Source organism: Trachypithecus francoisi, unplaced genomic scaffold, assembly GCF_009764315.1.
Source record: "Trachypithecus francoisi isolate TF-2019V2 unplaced genomic scaffold, Tfra_2.0 Lachesis_group13, whole genome shotgun sequence".
Taxonomy (NCBI): domain Eukaryota; kingdom Metazoa; phylum Chordata; class Mammalia; order Primates; family Cercopithecidae; genus Trachypithecus; species Trachypithecus francoisi.
In genome coordinates this window covers 10,630,242-10,646,792 of record NW_022681458.1, presented here as the reverse complement: position 1 = coordinate 10,646,792, position 16,551 = coordinate 10,630,242, and the positions used below count along the sequence as shown (strand labels likewise).

General features: G+C 41.7%; 2 protein-coding genes across 16 annotated transcripts in view; one reads left to right on the top strand and one right to left on the bottom strand.

The window, feature by feature from the left end:
* Positions 1–10,942, bottom strand: part of SP110 (SP110 nuclear body protein) — a 53,725-nt gene extending 42,783 nt beyond the window's left edge. Inside the window, 5 exon segments of the mRNA XM_033229927.1 lie at positions 1,126–1,294; positions 2,943–3,090; positions 6,022–6,161; positions 7,851–7,924; positions 10,928–10,942. Coding sequence (XP_033085818.1) covers positions 1,126–1,294; positions 2,943–3,089 — 316 coding nt within the window. The 5' untranslated portion in view covers position 3,090; positions 6,022–6,161; positions 7,851–7,924; positions 10,928–10,942.
* Positions 10,943–11,121: 179 nt separating this feature from the next.
* Positions 11,122–16,551, top strand: part of SP140 (SP140 nuclear body protein) — an 85,972-nt gene continuing 80,542 nt past the window's right edge. For 3 of the 15 annotated variants that reach the window (XM_033229913.1, XM_033229919.1, XM_033229911.1), the window contains exon 1: positions 12,712–12,819. In XM_033229913.1, the coding sequence (XP_033085804.1) occupies positions 12,752–12,819 (68 nt within the window). In that variant the 5' untranslated portion in view covers positions 12,712–12,751. Of the gene's footprint in view, positions 11,297–12,699; positions 12,820–15,521; positions 15,675–16,551 lie in introns of those variants that run through there. The other 12 variants (XM_033229920.1, XM_033229914.1, XM_033229916.1 and 9 more) reach the window with 10 other exon arrangements.

Here is a 16,551-nt window from a genome sequence, read left to right as displayed (position 1 = left end):
TTCTTAGCACAGCCTTTAAGGCTATGCCTCTCCTAATGCTGTCCGTATACTGCCAGGACAGTGGGTCCTACCTGGAGGTGGACTTGCCCCTTTCACTGTCCCTTTAGCTCAAGAAATCATCTCCCCCTTTAGGGGGAAGCCTTTTGATAGTGAAGTGTCAGAGAGCAAAGGAGGAACTGTCAACAATGGTGATTCCACTAATGAAAATATCACAATCCAGTGTGAGCTGGTGGTCCTTCGTTTGTTGTTCTGAAGTAAGTGAACATATGATTTGGCCAGTGTTTTACTTCCAACCTAAAATGACTTTACTGCCTGTTCTCTTTCCCTGGCTGCTTTCTTCCCAGCTCTGCCACTGTTCTTTTTCCTGCTCCTTTATTTATCCAATCTCTTTTCTTTCTCCATGTACTTCATGCTCCATTCTTTCTCAGACCCTCTCTTTCTGCGGCTACATCTGCGGTTCCCTCCCTTTCTCTGTAGCTACTTTTCTTCCCTTCTCTAGCTTTACAATCTGCCTTCCAGCTGTCCCTGTCTGGACTAGTGGTTAAAATCTTGGGCCCTGGTATTGGGAGACCCAAGTAGGACTCTTGCTCTGCTTCTTAACCGACAAGTAATTGTGGGAAAATTACCTCTGGGCTTTAATTTCTCTGTCAGTCAAATGGGGATAAAAATGACTTCAAAGGGTTGTTTTAAAGATGACATGAGATAATCAAACAAAGTGTTTGTGATAATGCACCATAAAAAGATACTTAGTATTATCCATCCTTACTCATTTTTTTTCCTCCCCGACTCTCCTTGTCCTTCCACCGACCTGATCTCTGTAGCTTTGCACTTCTGTCACTTTATGCATTCCCTATAGATTGTCCAGTATGCCAAATTCTATGATTTTTTCCAAATTCATAGCACACATAAGAAATGTTTATGTCCTCTAGAAATTCATTTTAGAGAGCTGGAATCAGCTTTAGCAAGGGGCTGCTCCTGCAGCTGTACCAATGAGAGCATATGATCCATTCCTCCCCAGAGAGAAAGTGGGGGATTAATATGCATATTCCACAGGGCTAGAAGTAAACCCCGACTTTTACCATAGCAACTTTTTAAATGCAAAAAGGACTTGAGAAATCTCATTACCACGTTTGAAGCTTCGGTAAATCGTCACCAGATTGGGATATTCATGCAGGTTAATTTGACTGAACAATGTCACCAGAAGAGACAGGTTAAAAGTCCTCTCCAGTTGGGTGAGAATGTTGTGCACCACTCTGGATACAGGGACCAAATTTCTACAGGCTTCCAGAGATTCCTTAAAAAATGGAGTGAAGGCTTTTATAAATGACTATAAAATCGAATGGGAAGTTATACATTTATGATTTTCTAAGTTTTAAGAAAGCTACCTTACTCTTTTAAGAAGAAATTTAACATAAAATATATAGTCATAGTCACATTCTCTAAGGTAGAGCGGTCACAATTTTACCATGCTTATTTTTGAAACGTTACACATATTTGGATGACTATCAACAAAAATAAATAATTTAGCTTTCTTAAGGTAAGTCTATATTCTGAATCCAACTTTCAGGCACATTTGAGACAAGAGAGAAATTTGAAGGAAGGAAAGTGGAGTTAAAGGATGCTACTATGTAATTGACTCTTTAATGCTCTGGGCAGGATACTTCAGCAGTCGTTCTAGTGATGGTCACAGAGGCAATTCTGCTGGTTGCTTGTTAGCCTCTGCTCAGTCTCTCTCTGTGTCTTTCAAACTTGAAATGACCCGAATAGATTCCAGCCACAGAGAAGTCTCCCTGAGAATTTTCCTTGCTGAGAGGATGGACAAAAGGAGAAATATGGCAAGAGAGAACTGATTGCAAATACTTATTGAACATCTACTAGGCTCAGTCAGCAAGTCTTTGGGTACACAGGACTGAATAAGACCAACATGGAGCTGCCTTTATTTGGGGGGCGGGGTAGGCACTGTCAGATGGAGAAGACGAGCATTAATAAACACAAATACCCATTTACAATTGAGAGTTGTGTTACGGAGGGAAAGCATGGATTGCTATGGAACTCAGTAACTAAGAGGTCTTAATGAGATGAGTGGGCCAAGGAGATGTCTCTGAGGAGCGCTCTCTGGGCTGTGATCTGAAGAGGAAGTTGGGGCCAACCAGACTGAGACTAGGGAAGACTGCTGGCACTTCCCCGAGTCTAGGGCTCAATAAATCCTTTAAAAACCAAAATTGTATAAAAATAGGTCCACTTTGTCCACATAGCATATCTTCCAGTGCCTGCCTGTCTCACATCAGAATGCACTGTGAGCAATATAAGCTGTTATAAATTGGAATGATGCCTGTAGTGACTTGGATGGTGCCCCTCTCAGCCAAGATAGATCCATCCAGAATCTGTGAATGAGAACTTACTTGGAAAAAGTGTCTTTGCAGTTGTAAGTTAAGGATTTTGAGATAAAATCATCTTTGATTAGGGTGACCCTAAATCCAAGTGTCCTCAGAAGATTAGGTTGAAGACTCAAAAGAGAGGTGATGTAGAGATGAAAACAGATTAGAGTGATGCTTCTACAAGGCAAGGAACACCAAGGATTGCCAGCAGCCACCAGAAGCTAGGAGACAGGCAGGGATCGGATTCTCCTCAGGGCCTCCAGAAGGAATCAACCCTGTCAACACCTTGATTTTGGACTTCTGGCCTCCACAACTGAGAGAATATATTTCTGTTGTTTTAAGCTACCTAGTTTGTAGTCATTGTTACAGCAATGACACCCTAGAAACCAATATAGCCCCTATGACACCCTCTCTCCTAACCACCCCCACCTTCTGTGATAATGAACATGCCTGGGCTGGGCCTTCCAAACTCTGGAAGCCCTGGTGGTTTGTGGTTTGAGACCTTAATAATCAGGCATACTTGGTGGGGGCTGGGCTGCCATGGAAGGGTTCAACATGACTCACCATGTACATTGTCTTAGTGATGATGGAGTTGTCTAGGAGGCCTTCAAAGAAGGGAAATGGCTTGTGTATGGCATAGGCGATCCCCAGCTTCTGGTGCATGAAGTGCTGAAAAAGAGCCTCTTCCATGGCTCTTGTCATGGTGAACATCCTATAGAAAGAGGCATGATAAAAAATAGAAGCAAAGGCTGGGCGTGGTGGCTCACGCCTGTAATCCCAGCACTTTGGGAGGCTGAGGTGGGCGGATCACCTGAGGTCAAGAGATCGAGACCATCCTGGCCAACATGGTGAAGCCTGTCTCTACTAAAAATACAAAAATTAACTGGGAGTGGTGGCGGGCGCCTGTAGTCCCAGCTACTTGGGAGGCTGATGCAGGAGAATCGCTTGAATCCGGGAGGTAGAGGTTGCAGTGAGCCAAGATTGTGCCACTGCACTCCAGCCTGGGTGACAGAGCGAGACTCCATCTAAAAAAAAAAAAAAGAAGTAAAGACCTTGAGGAATGCAGGGAGCTTCTCTCTGCATTAAATGGGCAGATCTAAAGGTAGGCATTCTGGTCCCAAAGGCATCCTTAGTACCTGTAAAGCAACGTCTGCCTACAAGGCTCATGGGTATAGGAAACAATGACAATTCCCAGCAACAATGGAGGCTGAGAGTGACTGAAAACATAATGACAGAATCCCAAGGCGCTGCAGGTAAACACAAGGAAGATATTAAAAGTAGCTAATATTTATAGAGTGTTTCCTGTGTGCCAGACTTTGTTCTAAGGGTTTCCTATGCAGTAACTTATTTGATCTTCATAAAACTCTTGTGAGATGGCTCCTATGACTGCACCTGTTTACACTGTGGAGGACACTGAGACATAGAAAGCTTTAATAACTTGCCCCAGGGTTGCACAACCCGAGAGTGAAAGAGCTGGGAGCAAATCCTGATTCCAGGCTTAGAGTCCTAACTATGTGTTCTATGGCCACATTGATCTGGGTTAAACAAGATGACCTGGGCGGCAGCTGAAGCCATTAACTAGCAATGCTCATGCAACAGGGACCACCCTAAAATGGGTAGAGTCCGGCTGGAAACCTGATAATATTTAGAAACTTTAATAAACCACTCCCAATCTTCAACACAAATGGGCCAAGCGTAAATAAAAGCATAAGGGCTGAGAAAGGCATACTTAGGAAAAGTGACTTAACTGACATGTTCAGTGCCACCATTTCATATCTCAGACATGTGTCTTTTCCCATGCCCATGCAGCATTTATTAAAGATTGGCCATTTATGGACCATGAGGAGATATCAGTAAGTTATAATGGGAAGAAAATTTATAAATGACATTCTTGACAAATTGTCAAGAAAAGGAAAAGCACTAACAAAACATTCAATCAACTTGAGGGTTTTTAACAAACAGAATAAACATGGACTCCATTTTTCCAACTTCATTTTGTGTTGAACAGAAAACTAAATTGTAATTAACAACTGTTTCCAGGGATTTAATCCCAGTGGTGGATTAAGCACCATAGTCTCTTTCTCCTCATTCCCCAATTTTTTTAACTTGGCAGAAAAAATTACTCATGAAAAGAATAATCTGCAATAGCACTGGAAAACAAGAAAAGATGCCATTGAGAATCTGTGGTGGTGAAGAAGTCTTGGAAGATAGAGAACAGATAAGAGAGAAATCTACTATCCACAATACGCCTAGGGGAAGGAGATAGTGCAAAGATCAGTGCAAAGTCAGAGAAAGTCAGAATAAACATATACTAAGAAGAGGAACGGGTCTTGGGGGCTCCTTTTAGAACAATTCATTATACAGCAGTGCTCAGAACAGGAAGTCTGGAGCTTCCTCATTCTTCATCTGTCATGAGTCCCAAAGATGAAAGGGAGGCACAGAGAGGTTTAGTAAGTCACACAAGGTATTCAGTGGCAAAGCAGAGCTTGTCTGACTCTAAAATCCTGTTTCTCTCTATGCAAGACACTATATCTCATATATGACTGTTCAGATTTTTATTATGTAAAGAGATTTTGCAAACGAATAAGCAAAAGACAAACATCCAATGAGAAAATAAAAAAGCAAAATACATGAACAAAGAGTGATAAAAGAATAAGCCAAATGTGCAATGAATATACGATAAGCATATTAACTAGCTGGTAGAAAGTATAAAAGAAGGCTAGGCATGGTAGCTCATGCCTGTAATCCCAGCATTTTGGGAGGTCGAGGTGGGAGGATCACCTGAGGTCAGGAGTTCGAGACCAGCCTGGCCAACATGGTGAAACCCTGTCTCTACTAAAAATACAAAAATTAGCTGGGCGGGGTGGTGCACACCTGTAGTCCCAGCTACTCAGGAGGCTGAGGCAGGAGGTTGAACCTGGGAGGCGGAGGTTGCAGTGATCTGAGATGGTGCCATTGCACTCCAGCCTGGGCAATGGAGCGAGACTCTGTCTCAAAACAACAACAACAAACAAACAAAGCGTAAATGAAGACAATTTGATAACATATTTGTCTATCAAACTGGCCAAGATAGAAAATAATAGCAATAATCTCAGACACTGTGAGTGGGAAGGTCCACAGGTCCAAATGTTCCGGAGGCTGAATTGGTAATCAGTGTCAAATGCCCTGAAACATGTGCTCTTTTGAATTTCCACTTCTAATAATTTATTTCAAGGAAATAATCATGAGTGTGTTTAGAGAAAATATGTAAAAAGTTCACGATATACTAGAGAGGAAATTAAATGTACTCTCATTTTTTTCTTTTCCACCAGCTTCCCAAATACCTCTAGTCATTTACACAATGGATAACAGATGAGCGGCCTATTGCCGGCAGTGTAGGATCAGAGCTTAGGTGAGGGTAGAGGGCAAATCTCGGTTCCATTCACAGTAACAGGCTGGACTCTATGGCGAAAAAAAGAGGTGTCAGTGTTCCCTCCATGTGTCCTCTTTTAACAGTCTCCTAATAAGTACCACGTGCTTGAGCTCTGACAGAGCCTCGGAGTTTAAATAGGTGAACTCCACCCTGCAGCTGCTGCCGGGAAGTTAACTCTAAGAGCTACAGTCGCCAAGGGCGAAGAATAAAGCAGCAAAGACAGAAACTCACCTGGACTTTGAGTTTGTCGTTCCTGCCTCTTTCCAGGGGCTGGGCCGGGGATCACTCCTCGAAGATTGGGAGAGTTACAGGGAGATGGTAGCAGGCAAAACAGGAAGTCCGTGCTTTGACAAACGCAGTAAGGGGCCGGGCTTCAGAGAAAAGAAAAGTGAAAGTTTTCCGAGTTTGCCAAGCAGGAAGCTGAAGGCAGGTCAGTGCCTGCAGCCTCTCTCCACCTCCTCATGGGCGCTTGTGAGGCTCCCAGGACGTCTTGGCAGTTGGGGTTTGGGGGAGGGCGTGCTGCCAGTTGGGATCAGCCCAGAGAGAGGCGTATGGGAGGAGGAGGCATAGGGGTCCGGCCCCAGCGGCAGTGGGAACGGGGAACCCAGCGTCCAACTGCTTCCCTACCCACATCTATTTTCCCATGACTTGTCCTCATTCTGTACATTTTAGGTTGATGAAAATGTTCTCAAATTGGATTGTGGTGATGTTTATGTAACTGAATAAATTCACTGGAATTTATCCAGTGTATTATCAAACTAACAACACACACAAAAAAGAGAATGTGCCAGAAATGCCTAGAATTTGTCAGGATAAGATTATTACATGAAGAAATTGAAATGCAAGGGAACCTGCACATGAACTGGAATTGTGCAGAGGCAGGCAGACCTCCAGGCAGAAAAATGGCTGAGAGCTGGGCAGGTAGTTGGGAGCCAGGAGTCTGAAGCAGAGCTGGGGCCTGCTGATTCCAGAGCAACAACTCAAGGGCTGGCAGGGACACTCCTTCTCATGCCCCTTTTAAAGATCCCTAATATACATTGACATGTGGGGCCTATGAAAAATCCTTAACTTTTAGCCAGGCACAGTGGCTCATGCCTATAATCCCAGCACTTTAGGAGCCCAAGACGGGAGGATTGCTTGAGCCTAGGAGTTTGAGACCAGCCTGGGCAACATAGTGAGACCCCATCTCTATAAAAAATAAAAAAATAAAAAATTAACTGAGTGTGGTGGCATGTACCTTTTAGTCCTAGTTACTGAGGAGGCTGAGGTTGGAGGCTTGCTTGAGCCCAGGAGTTCAAGGCCATGCAGAGTTATGATTGTACCACTGCACTATAGAAATCTATGTAACTTTGGGCCAGGCATGGTGGCTCACGCCTGTAATCCCAGCACTTTGGGAGGCTGAGGCGGGCGGATCACAAGGTCAGGAGTTTGAGACCATCCTGGCCAACACAGTGAAACCACATCTCTACTAAAAATACAAAAACTAGCTGAATGTGGTGGCGTGAGCCTGTAATCCCAGCTACTTGGGAGGCTGAGGTAGGAGAATCGCTTGAACCCAGGAGGTTGAGGTTGCAGTGAGCTGAGATCGCACCGCTGCACTCCAGCCCGAGTGACACAGCAAGACTCTATCTCCGGAAAAAAGAAAAGAAATCTATGTAAGTTTGATTAAATCAATAATTCTCAAATGTATATGACCCTCAATTTCCCCTACCAGAACACCCACAAACTCCTCAGATAAAAGATGGCAGACATGGATCTAAAGTTTAAGAAGCTTTGAAACCAAGACTAACTGCACAAGAGCGAGCCCTTCTATGCAGGAACAAACACAGCATATCCCACCCAAGTATGTACAGAATAGCAGACCCAGCTTTGCGGGTAATGGCTGTGGGTGAAACAGGCATGGAAGACACAGCCAGGAAAAATGCAATGCTGACAGCTGAGGAGAGGGTGCATTGATGCCTCAGCACGCAGTAACATACAGTGCTGTGATGCAGGGGATGGCGGTGGTAAAGGAATTAAGGAATTAAGGTTATTTTATGCAAATGTCACATGTCACTTACCCTCCACATCACCTGGATAGCCCCTTCATGGGCATCTGAGGAACCTGGCAGCAAGAACTTCTTCCTTTAGGTCTCTTCAGAGATATACCAGGCAAATGCAAAACAAGCAAACAAAAGTGAAACAGGAGTGGGAAAATAAAGTCAATGTCAAATCAGGCAAAAATTGTTACATGAAAAAAAGACAGCTGTGAATGAGGATGAAAGATGTTTATTCTAAGCCATATATGCTTGGCTGGGCACAGTGACTCAGGCCTATAGCTTAGCTAGCACTTTGGGAGCCGGAGGCAGGCAGATCACTTGAGGCCAGGAATTTAAGACCAGCCTTGCCAACATGGCAAAATCCCGTCTCTACTAAAAACACAAAAACATTAGCTGGGCGTGGTAGCACATGCCTGTAATACGAGCTACTCAGGAGGCTGAGGCATGAGAATCGCTTGAATTCAGGAGCTGGAGGTTGCAGTGAGCTGAGACTGCACCACAGCAGTCCAGCCTGGGCAACAGAGTGAGACCCCGCCTCAAAAAAAAAAAAAAACATGCTTGACAATATGGTAATAATGGGAAAACCTCACCTGTTAATTCACATGCTAGTGATTATGTACTGAGAATCTATTAAAATTATATACAGTTCTTTTTAGCTCCAGTTTATTGAGGTATAAAATTTATTCATTGTAATGTACATTTTACCAAATGTAAGTACTACACCAGTCAAGATACAGACCATTTCTAGGCTGGGAGAGTCGCTTGCGCCTATGATCCCCGCATTTTGGGAGGTCGAGGCAGGAGGATCGCTTGAGCCCAGGTATTTAAGACCAGCCTGGACAACAGAGCAAGTCCTCATCTGTACAAAAATACATTTTTAAAAATTAATTGGGCATGGTGGTACACACCTGTGGTCACCGCTACCAGGGAGACAGAAGTGGGAGAACTGCTTGAGCCCGGGAGGTCCAGTCTGGTGAGCAGTGAGAGAGTGAGATCCTGTCTCAAAAAAAAAAAAAAAAAAAAGATACACACCATTTCTGTTACCCTAGAAAGTTCCCTGTGTTCTTTGCAGATAATCCCCTCCTTAAGGCCAGCACCAGGCAACCACTGATCTGCTTTCTGTCACCACAGATTAGTTTTGTGTGTATTAAGGTGTTTTTGTTTGGTTTGTTTTTTTTCAATGAAAGCACATGGAATGCACTTTTGGTGTATGGCTTTCTTTTCCTCATCATCATGCTTTTGAGATTCATCCCTGCTGTTGTGGGTCAGTAATTTATTCTTCTTTAGCTGGTATGCTGGCCGCCAAGATCTTGCTCATCCTGTCTGGTCAGCATGTTGTCACCAGTGTCATCAATCAGTCTGACATTCTTTTTTTTTTTTTTTTTTTTTTGAGACACAGCCATGCTCTGTCATCAGGCTAGAGTGCTGTGGTGTGATCTTGGCTCACTGCAACCTCCGCCTCCCAGGTTCAAGCGATTCTCTTGCTTCAGCCTCCCGAGTAGCTGGGACTACAGGTACACGCCACCATATCCGGCTAATTTTTGTATTTTTAGTAGAGACAGGGTTTCACCATGTTGGCCAGGATGGTCTTGATCTCCTGACCTCATGATCTGCCTGCCTTGGCCTCCCCAAGAGCTGGGATTACAGGCGTGAGCCACCATGCCCAGCCCAGTCTGACATTCTATAGGATATTCAGGTGATCCAGATATCATTCAACTATATTATAACAAAGGGCAAGTGAGTTAATATAACCTGCCTAGACTGCCTACTTTCTTAACTTAGTCCTCTGGCTTTCCCATACGTTCTGTGAGCTACCCAATATAGTTCTAAGAAATTGACTTTTTGCCTAAGTTTTAGCCAGAGTCGGTTTGGATTATTTTTACTCCCAAATCCTGACTGATAAAAATGTTGGGTACCAGAGGTTGAATTATAGGCAAGAGATATTCAAGGAAATATGATCAATCTGGGATTGATTATCTGACATAATTGGACATAAAAACAGTGAATGTCCCCATTAGCATTCAGAGTCAGGAATTTGGGAGTCATGAGCAAACATGGGTGAGAGAGAGAGATCCAGACATATGCAAGACGTGGTAGGCACAGTGACCCTGCCTACTGAAAAAGGTGTACTCATTAGTGTTCTGGAGTCTGTCCTGACCAGATTGGTCTTTGTTCCTTTGGTAGAAAGAAAGCAGAAGTGAGAAAGGGGTAGAAATTTCTTGCACTCTATAATTTGCAAACTTATGTATGCAGATTTCCTTGCATATGTGTAATGAGCCAGAAAAAGTAGCATTTGGGAGCACATCTTTTGCAAAAATACTGCTTTGCCTCTGGCTTTTTAATCCTCACTACTGCTCTGTCACTGGCCCTGGGTTCTACCCATACCCTGGCTCTCATCAGCCCCGTCTTTGACCCATTTTTCTGCCTGGATTTCTAGTCCTGTGGTTTTATTTTTTATATTGGCCCTTTGCTTCCATTTGTTTATCACTGGACTTTATGCTAATATAGTGTGTTTTTGTAAATTGTTTCAAATCCTTTACAGAATGAGGGCTGGGTATAAATGAAAAATTGTGTGTAAACATAAATGTAATACAGCTATCCTCCTGTATCATATTGTCTTTGAAGGTCTAGATCATCTCAGCTCCAAACCATTTCCCCGTACAATGAGAAGGCTGTTACTTTCCTCAAGATTTCAGTGAAATGCTGAAAGCTCAGTTTTCTCCCAGTCACCCCTGGCTGCAGTTGTGAAGTGCCTACGTATTTGAGAAAACTTAGAAATGCACCTCACTTTTCTGCCCAACCTCTGCACTTGCATTTGGTTGGAGGAGTTGAGATAGTCGTCTTTTACTTCTGTCTGCTTTCATGGAGTGCTAAGAGCATCTCCCCTACTTTATAATGCATGGTATTTCAGTTCTCTCTGGTCCCATGTCCAATCACCGGGCCTAACCCATCCAGCCTAGGCTCACAGAGGTGCATGGCCAGCCCTGGAGCCTGACTGAAGATTTGAAATGCCTGGTCTTCACTTGTCCTTCTGAGCCACCTCAGCAAGGGATAGGGACAAATATGGAGTTTACTTCCTCCTCATGAAGCCACCTTACCTCAAAACAACTTCGACTTGCTTGAGTTGAATGACTTTACCACCCTCTTTCCTTGGCAGGAAAAAGTGACCCCGTCTTCTGTGGCCTCGTGGGACTGGCTTGGCTCCTCCTCCCTTGACTGAGGGACGTCATGGAGATTGGGTGGAGGGAGGACTGTAGAGTTGGTGCACCTACGTCAGCTGGTTAGGCAATTTCACTTTTCTTTTCCTCTTTGGCCGAGCCCCGAGGGGCAGTTGGCAGCTTTACTTCAGAGCTGCAGGAAGGGACGGGGCAGTGAAAATCTAATCGGGTGTGATCCTAGGCCAAGCTCATGGCCCAGCGGGCCCAGCAGGGGCAGATGGCAAGTGGAGACAGCAATCTCAACTTCAGGTGGGTCATCGTCTCCTTTCCCGTCTGTCCTTCGTCTCTGGTAGGGTTCCCATTCATACTTGTTATTTAATGTCTACCCAGCTTCACTCTACAGGTATGCAATAGAATTAGGTTACAAATAAATAATGAGGCAATCAGATTTTTTAAATTGCAGGGATTGGCTGTTGGAGAAACTCAAGGATGCCGTGACTCACATCATCTTCCTATTCTCTTACATCTGCAAATGGCTGGACTGGAGCCGTTTGAACATCATGCCCCTTCTGAGGCTTTGCTGTAGCATTGGATGATTCCCCGTGACCTCTGAACCCTCTCATCTCCCCCAGGCCTCCTTTATCCCCACTCCAAAAGACAACTCTGTCTAAAAAAGATCTTTTTAGAAGAATTAAAATCCAAATGCCTGTCTGTTGTCACACCTGCCAGGCTGTGTAGTTGGGGACCAGCTCTGCTCTGAGCCCATCTATGTGGCTTTTAACCCTAGAGTCAGTTCAGGATCTCTGAATACTTGGTGGGAGGAAGTGAAAGAGATGAGACCCAACAAAAAAGGCAGCAGGTGGAGAGTGGGTACTGCTTTTGCCTTTTTTATTCTTCTGTTCTGGTATGTTTTACATATCTGGTCAGAGAAGCCTGGAAATCATCTTTAAAAAATATAAGACAACGAGACCAGCCTGACCAACATGGAGAAACCCTGTCTCTACTAAAGATACAAAATTAGCTGGGTGTGGTGGCTCATGCCTGTAATCCCAGCTACGCATGAGGCTGAGGCAGAATAGTCGAGTGAACCAGGGAGGCGGAGGTTTTGGTGAGCTGAGATCGCGCCATTGCACTCCAGCCTGGGCAACAAGAGTGAAACTCCATCTCAAAAAACAAAAACAAAAACAAAAAACAAGAATGTCAATACAGTCATTTCTTCTTATCTGTAGATTCTGTATCCATGGATCTAACCAACCATGAATGCAAAATATTTTCTAAAAATTAAAAACATAAATAACAACAATAAAAAGTAATATAAAAATTTAAAATACAGTATTACTATTTGTATAGCATTTACATTGTATTAGGTATTATTATAAGTCTAGAGATGATTTAAAATATACAGGAGGATGTGCATGGGTTATATGCAAATACTATACCTTTTATATTAGGGACTTGAGCATCCATGGATTTTGATATCCTTGGAGGGTCCTGGAACCAATTCCCCCTGGATACCAAGGGATAACTGTACATTCTTGATAAAAATGAAAACAATGTATGGCATGTAAAAGTGTATGGAAACTTGTCTAATTGGGACCCTGTGCCAAGGCTACTTGTGGCACTGGTACAGCCCCAAGAAAGTACAAGCTGTTGGTATCATCAGCAGTAGTGGTGGCACCAGGCTTGTTTTCAGTGCCCAGTGCCACCATTCCCAGACGGGCATTCCAGTCGTCTCTCTTTCACTTGCTCTCTAGCGAAGGGAAGATGAGCCAGCGGAGCTCAAAGTCCAGCCAGCCCATGATCACCAAGCAGGAAGAAGATGGCCCTGAGAGGTGACGATGGGGTAATGCTAACCTCAAATAATGAGTCAGGAAGTGTTGCCTCTGCTCCTATTTTTGGAAGAAATTGGGGAAAATGATGTCATTTCTTCCTTAAGTATCTGGTAGGATTAGCTAGTGATACCACGTGGGCCTAGTACTTTCCTTTCTGGAGGGCTATTAATTATTGATTCAAATTTCTTTAATAGATATAGGCCTATTCAGACAACGTATCTCTTGTGCAAGTTTTGGTTAGTTTGCCTCTTAAAGAATTTGTTCATTTCATCTGTGACCAAATCTGTAGGTGTGGAGTCCATAGTTTTCTTTTATTACCTTTTCATTGTCCGTGGAATTCATAGTGATGACCCTTCTTTCATTCTGAGAATTTCTGTCTTCTCTATTTTTTTCTTTGTTAGCCTGGCTAGAAGTTTATTAATTAATTCTTTGAAAAGAATCAGCTTTTGGTTTCATTAAGTTTCTCGAATGTTTTCCTGTTTCAATTTCATTAATTTCCACTTTAATTATTATTATTATTTTTTCTGCTTGCATCAGGCTTAAATGGCTCCTTTTTTTCTCTAGTTTCCTCAGATGAAAGCTTGGATTATTGATTTAGATATTTCTTTTCTATTATATGCATTTAATGCTATACATTTCCTTCTAAGTGCTGCTTTTGTTGCATCCCATTCATTTTAAGAAGTTGTTTTCCTTTTCGTTTAAAATATTTTAAAATTTCTTTTGAGACTTCTTATTTGACCCTAGAACTGTGCTGGTTAATCTGGAAATATTTTGGAATTTTCCAGCTATTTTTCTCTTACTGATTTCTAGTTTATGGTCTGAGAACAAACTTTTATGATTTCTATTCTTTTAAATTTGTTAAGGTATGTTTTATGGCCCAAAATGACGACATCTTGGCAAATATTCTGTGTGAGCTTAAAAAGTACATGCATTCTGCTATTGTTAAATGGAGTATCATATAAACGTCAGTTAGATCAAGTTGATTGCTACTGCTGTTCAGGTCAACTATATCCTTACTGATTTTCTGCCTGTGTGATATGTCGATTGATAAAAAAGAAGTGTTGAAGCCTTCAACAATAATAGTGAATTTGTCTATTTCTCTTTATAGTTCTATCAGTTTTTACCTCATATGTTTTACCATTAGTTTGCTAGTTGCATACACATTAAGGATTGTGTACCTTCTTGAAGAATTGACCCTTTTATCATAATGTAATGCCCCTCTTTAATCCCTGACGATTTTCCTTGTTCTGAAGCTGCTTTGTGTGAAATTGATATAGCTACTATAACTTTTCTTTGATTTGTGTTGGCATGGTGTATCTTGTTCCATCCCTTTATTTTTAACCTATCTTTTTTTATGTATTTACAATTACTTTCTTATAGACAACATATAGTTGGGTGTTTTGTGTTTTTATGTACTCTGTTGATCTCTTGTCTTTTAATTGGTGTTTTAGACCATTGGCATTAAAGTGGTTATTAATGTAGTTAGATTAATATCTACCACATTGTGAATGTTTCATTGTACCTATCGTTTTCATCTTTTCTTCCTTTTTTCCTGCCTTTTCTGGTTTAATTGAGCATTTTATGATTCTATTTTCTCTCCTTTCTTAGCATATCAATTATACTTCTTTTAAAACGTTTTTAGTGGTTCCCTGAAGTTTGTAATATATATTTACAGCAAATCATGTCCATTTTAATTACTCTCTATCACTTAATGAGTAGAGAATACACCAAGCAACTGAACATCCCAAATTCTGTCCTCCTGTTCTTTTTAACATTGTGAAATGACTGACAATGTTAAAAAGAACAGGAAGGCTTCTAGTCATTCCACTTATTTATGTCCTGTAACCACTCAATACGTTGTTGATATGATTAATTTGAACAAACAGCTTCATTTTAGGTCAAGTTGGAGTAGGAAAAATGAAAACATTTTACTATATCTGCATTTATTTCTTCTCTGATGCTCTTTCCTTCTCTATGTAAATCTGAGTTTCTGGCCCATATCATTTTCCCTTTGCATGAAGAAATTCTTTTACCATTTTCACACAGGGTAGGCTTTCTGACAATGAATTCCCTCAGTTTTTGTTTATTTGAGAAAATCTTGATTTCTACTTTACTTGGAAGGTTAATGTCACAGGATGTAGAAGTCCACATAGGCTTTTTTTTTCTTTCATCACTTTAAATATTTCTTTCTACTTTCTTTGCTTGCATGGTTTTTAATGAGAAATCTGATGTAATTTTATCCTTCTTTCACAGGTAAGGGTTGGTTGGTTGGTTTTTTTTCCCCCACCCCCTGGCTTTTTAAAATATTTTCTCTGTCTTTTGTATACTGCAGTTTGAATATAAAATTGTGATTGCCAAACTAGACTCTTCTTGTCTGCTGCCCAGAAAAGCCACACACTGCGAATAGTAAGAGTTGCGGGAGAGAAAGAATTTAATAATCACAGGGCCAGACAAGCGGGAGATGTTTCTCAAGTCCATCTCCCCAAGAATTCGGAGACTAGGCTTTTTTAAGGATAGTTTGGCAGATAGGGGCTGGGGAACAGGGAAATGCTGATTGCTTAGGTTGGGAATGAAATCACTGGGGGTTGAAGTGATGTTCCTGTGCTGAGTCATTTCCTGGGTGGGGGTCACAAGACCTAGTTACCAATCTTGCGGTATTGGCTGGTCCATTAGAATGCAAGGTCTGAAAAATACCTCAAACACCAGTCTTAGGCTTTACAATACTGAAGTTCTCTATAGGAGCAACTGGAGTGGTTATGACTCTTGTGACCTCCAGCTACATGACTCCTGATTCTAATCTTGTAGCCAATTTGTTAATTTTACAAAAGTGGTTTTGGTCCCAGAGCAAGGAGGGGGTAGGTTTTGGGAAAGGATTGTTATAATCTTTGTTTTAAAGTTAAACTATAAACTAAATGCTTCTCATTGTTAGCTTGGTGTACACCCAGGAGTGAGCAAGGACAGTTTGTGAGGTTAGAAGCAAGATGGAATCAGTTAATTTAGATTTCTCTCACTGTCATAATTTTTGCAAAGGTGGTTTCAATATGTCTAAATCTAGATCATTGGATATTTATGCCGCTTGCTGTTTGATGAGCTTCCTGAATCTGTGGTTTGTTGTTTGTCATTACTTTTGGAAAATTCTTGGCTATCACTACTTGATTATTTCTTCTGCTCTATTTTCTCTTTCTTCTCCTTCTCATATTCCAGTTACATATGTGTCACACGTTATGAAATTATTCCAGCATTCTTGGATATTGTGTTTTATTTTGTTTTTCCTCTTTTTTTCTCTTTACATTTCAATTTGAGAAGTCCCTTTTGACATATCTTCAATTCACTGATTCTTTCCTTGGCCATGTCCAGGCTACTGATGAACCCATCAAAGGCATTCTTCATTTCTGTTTCATTGTTTTTTATTTCTAGCATTTCATTTTTCATTATGTCTTTGAGTTGTTGTCTTTCTGCCCACTTAACCATCTGTTCGTGCGTATTGTCTGCTTTTTTTTAGAACCCTTAAGATATTAATTAACCATAGTTATTTTAAATTTCTGTCTAAAAACTGGAAAATCCATCATATCTGAGTCAGGTTTTGATGATTACTTTGTCTTTTCACACTGTGTTACTTCTTGCCTTTTGGTATGTCTTATAATTTTTTTTTAAAGTCAGACATGATAAGTCAGGTAATAGGAACAGAGGCAAATAAGCCTTCAATGTGAGGTTTTATATTAATATGGGTAG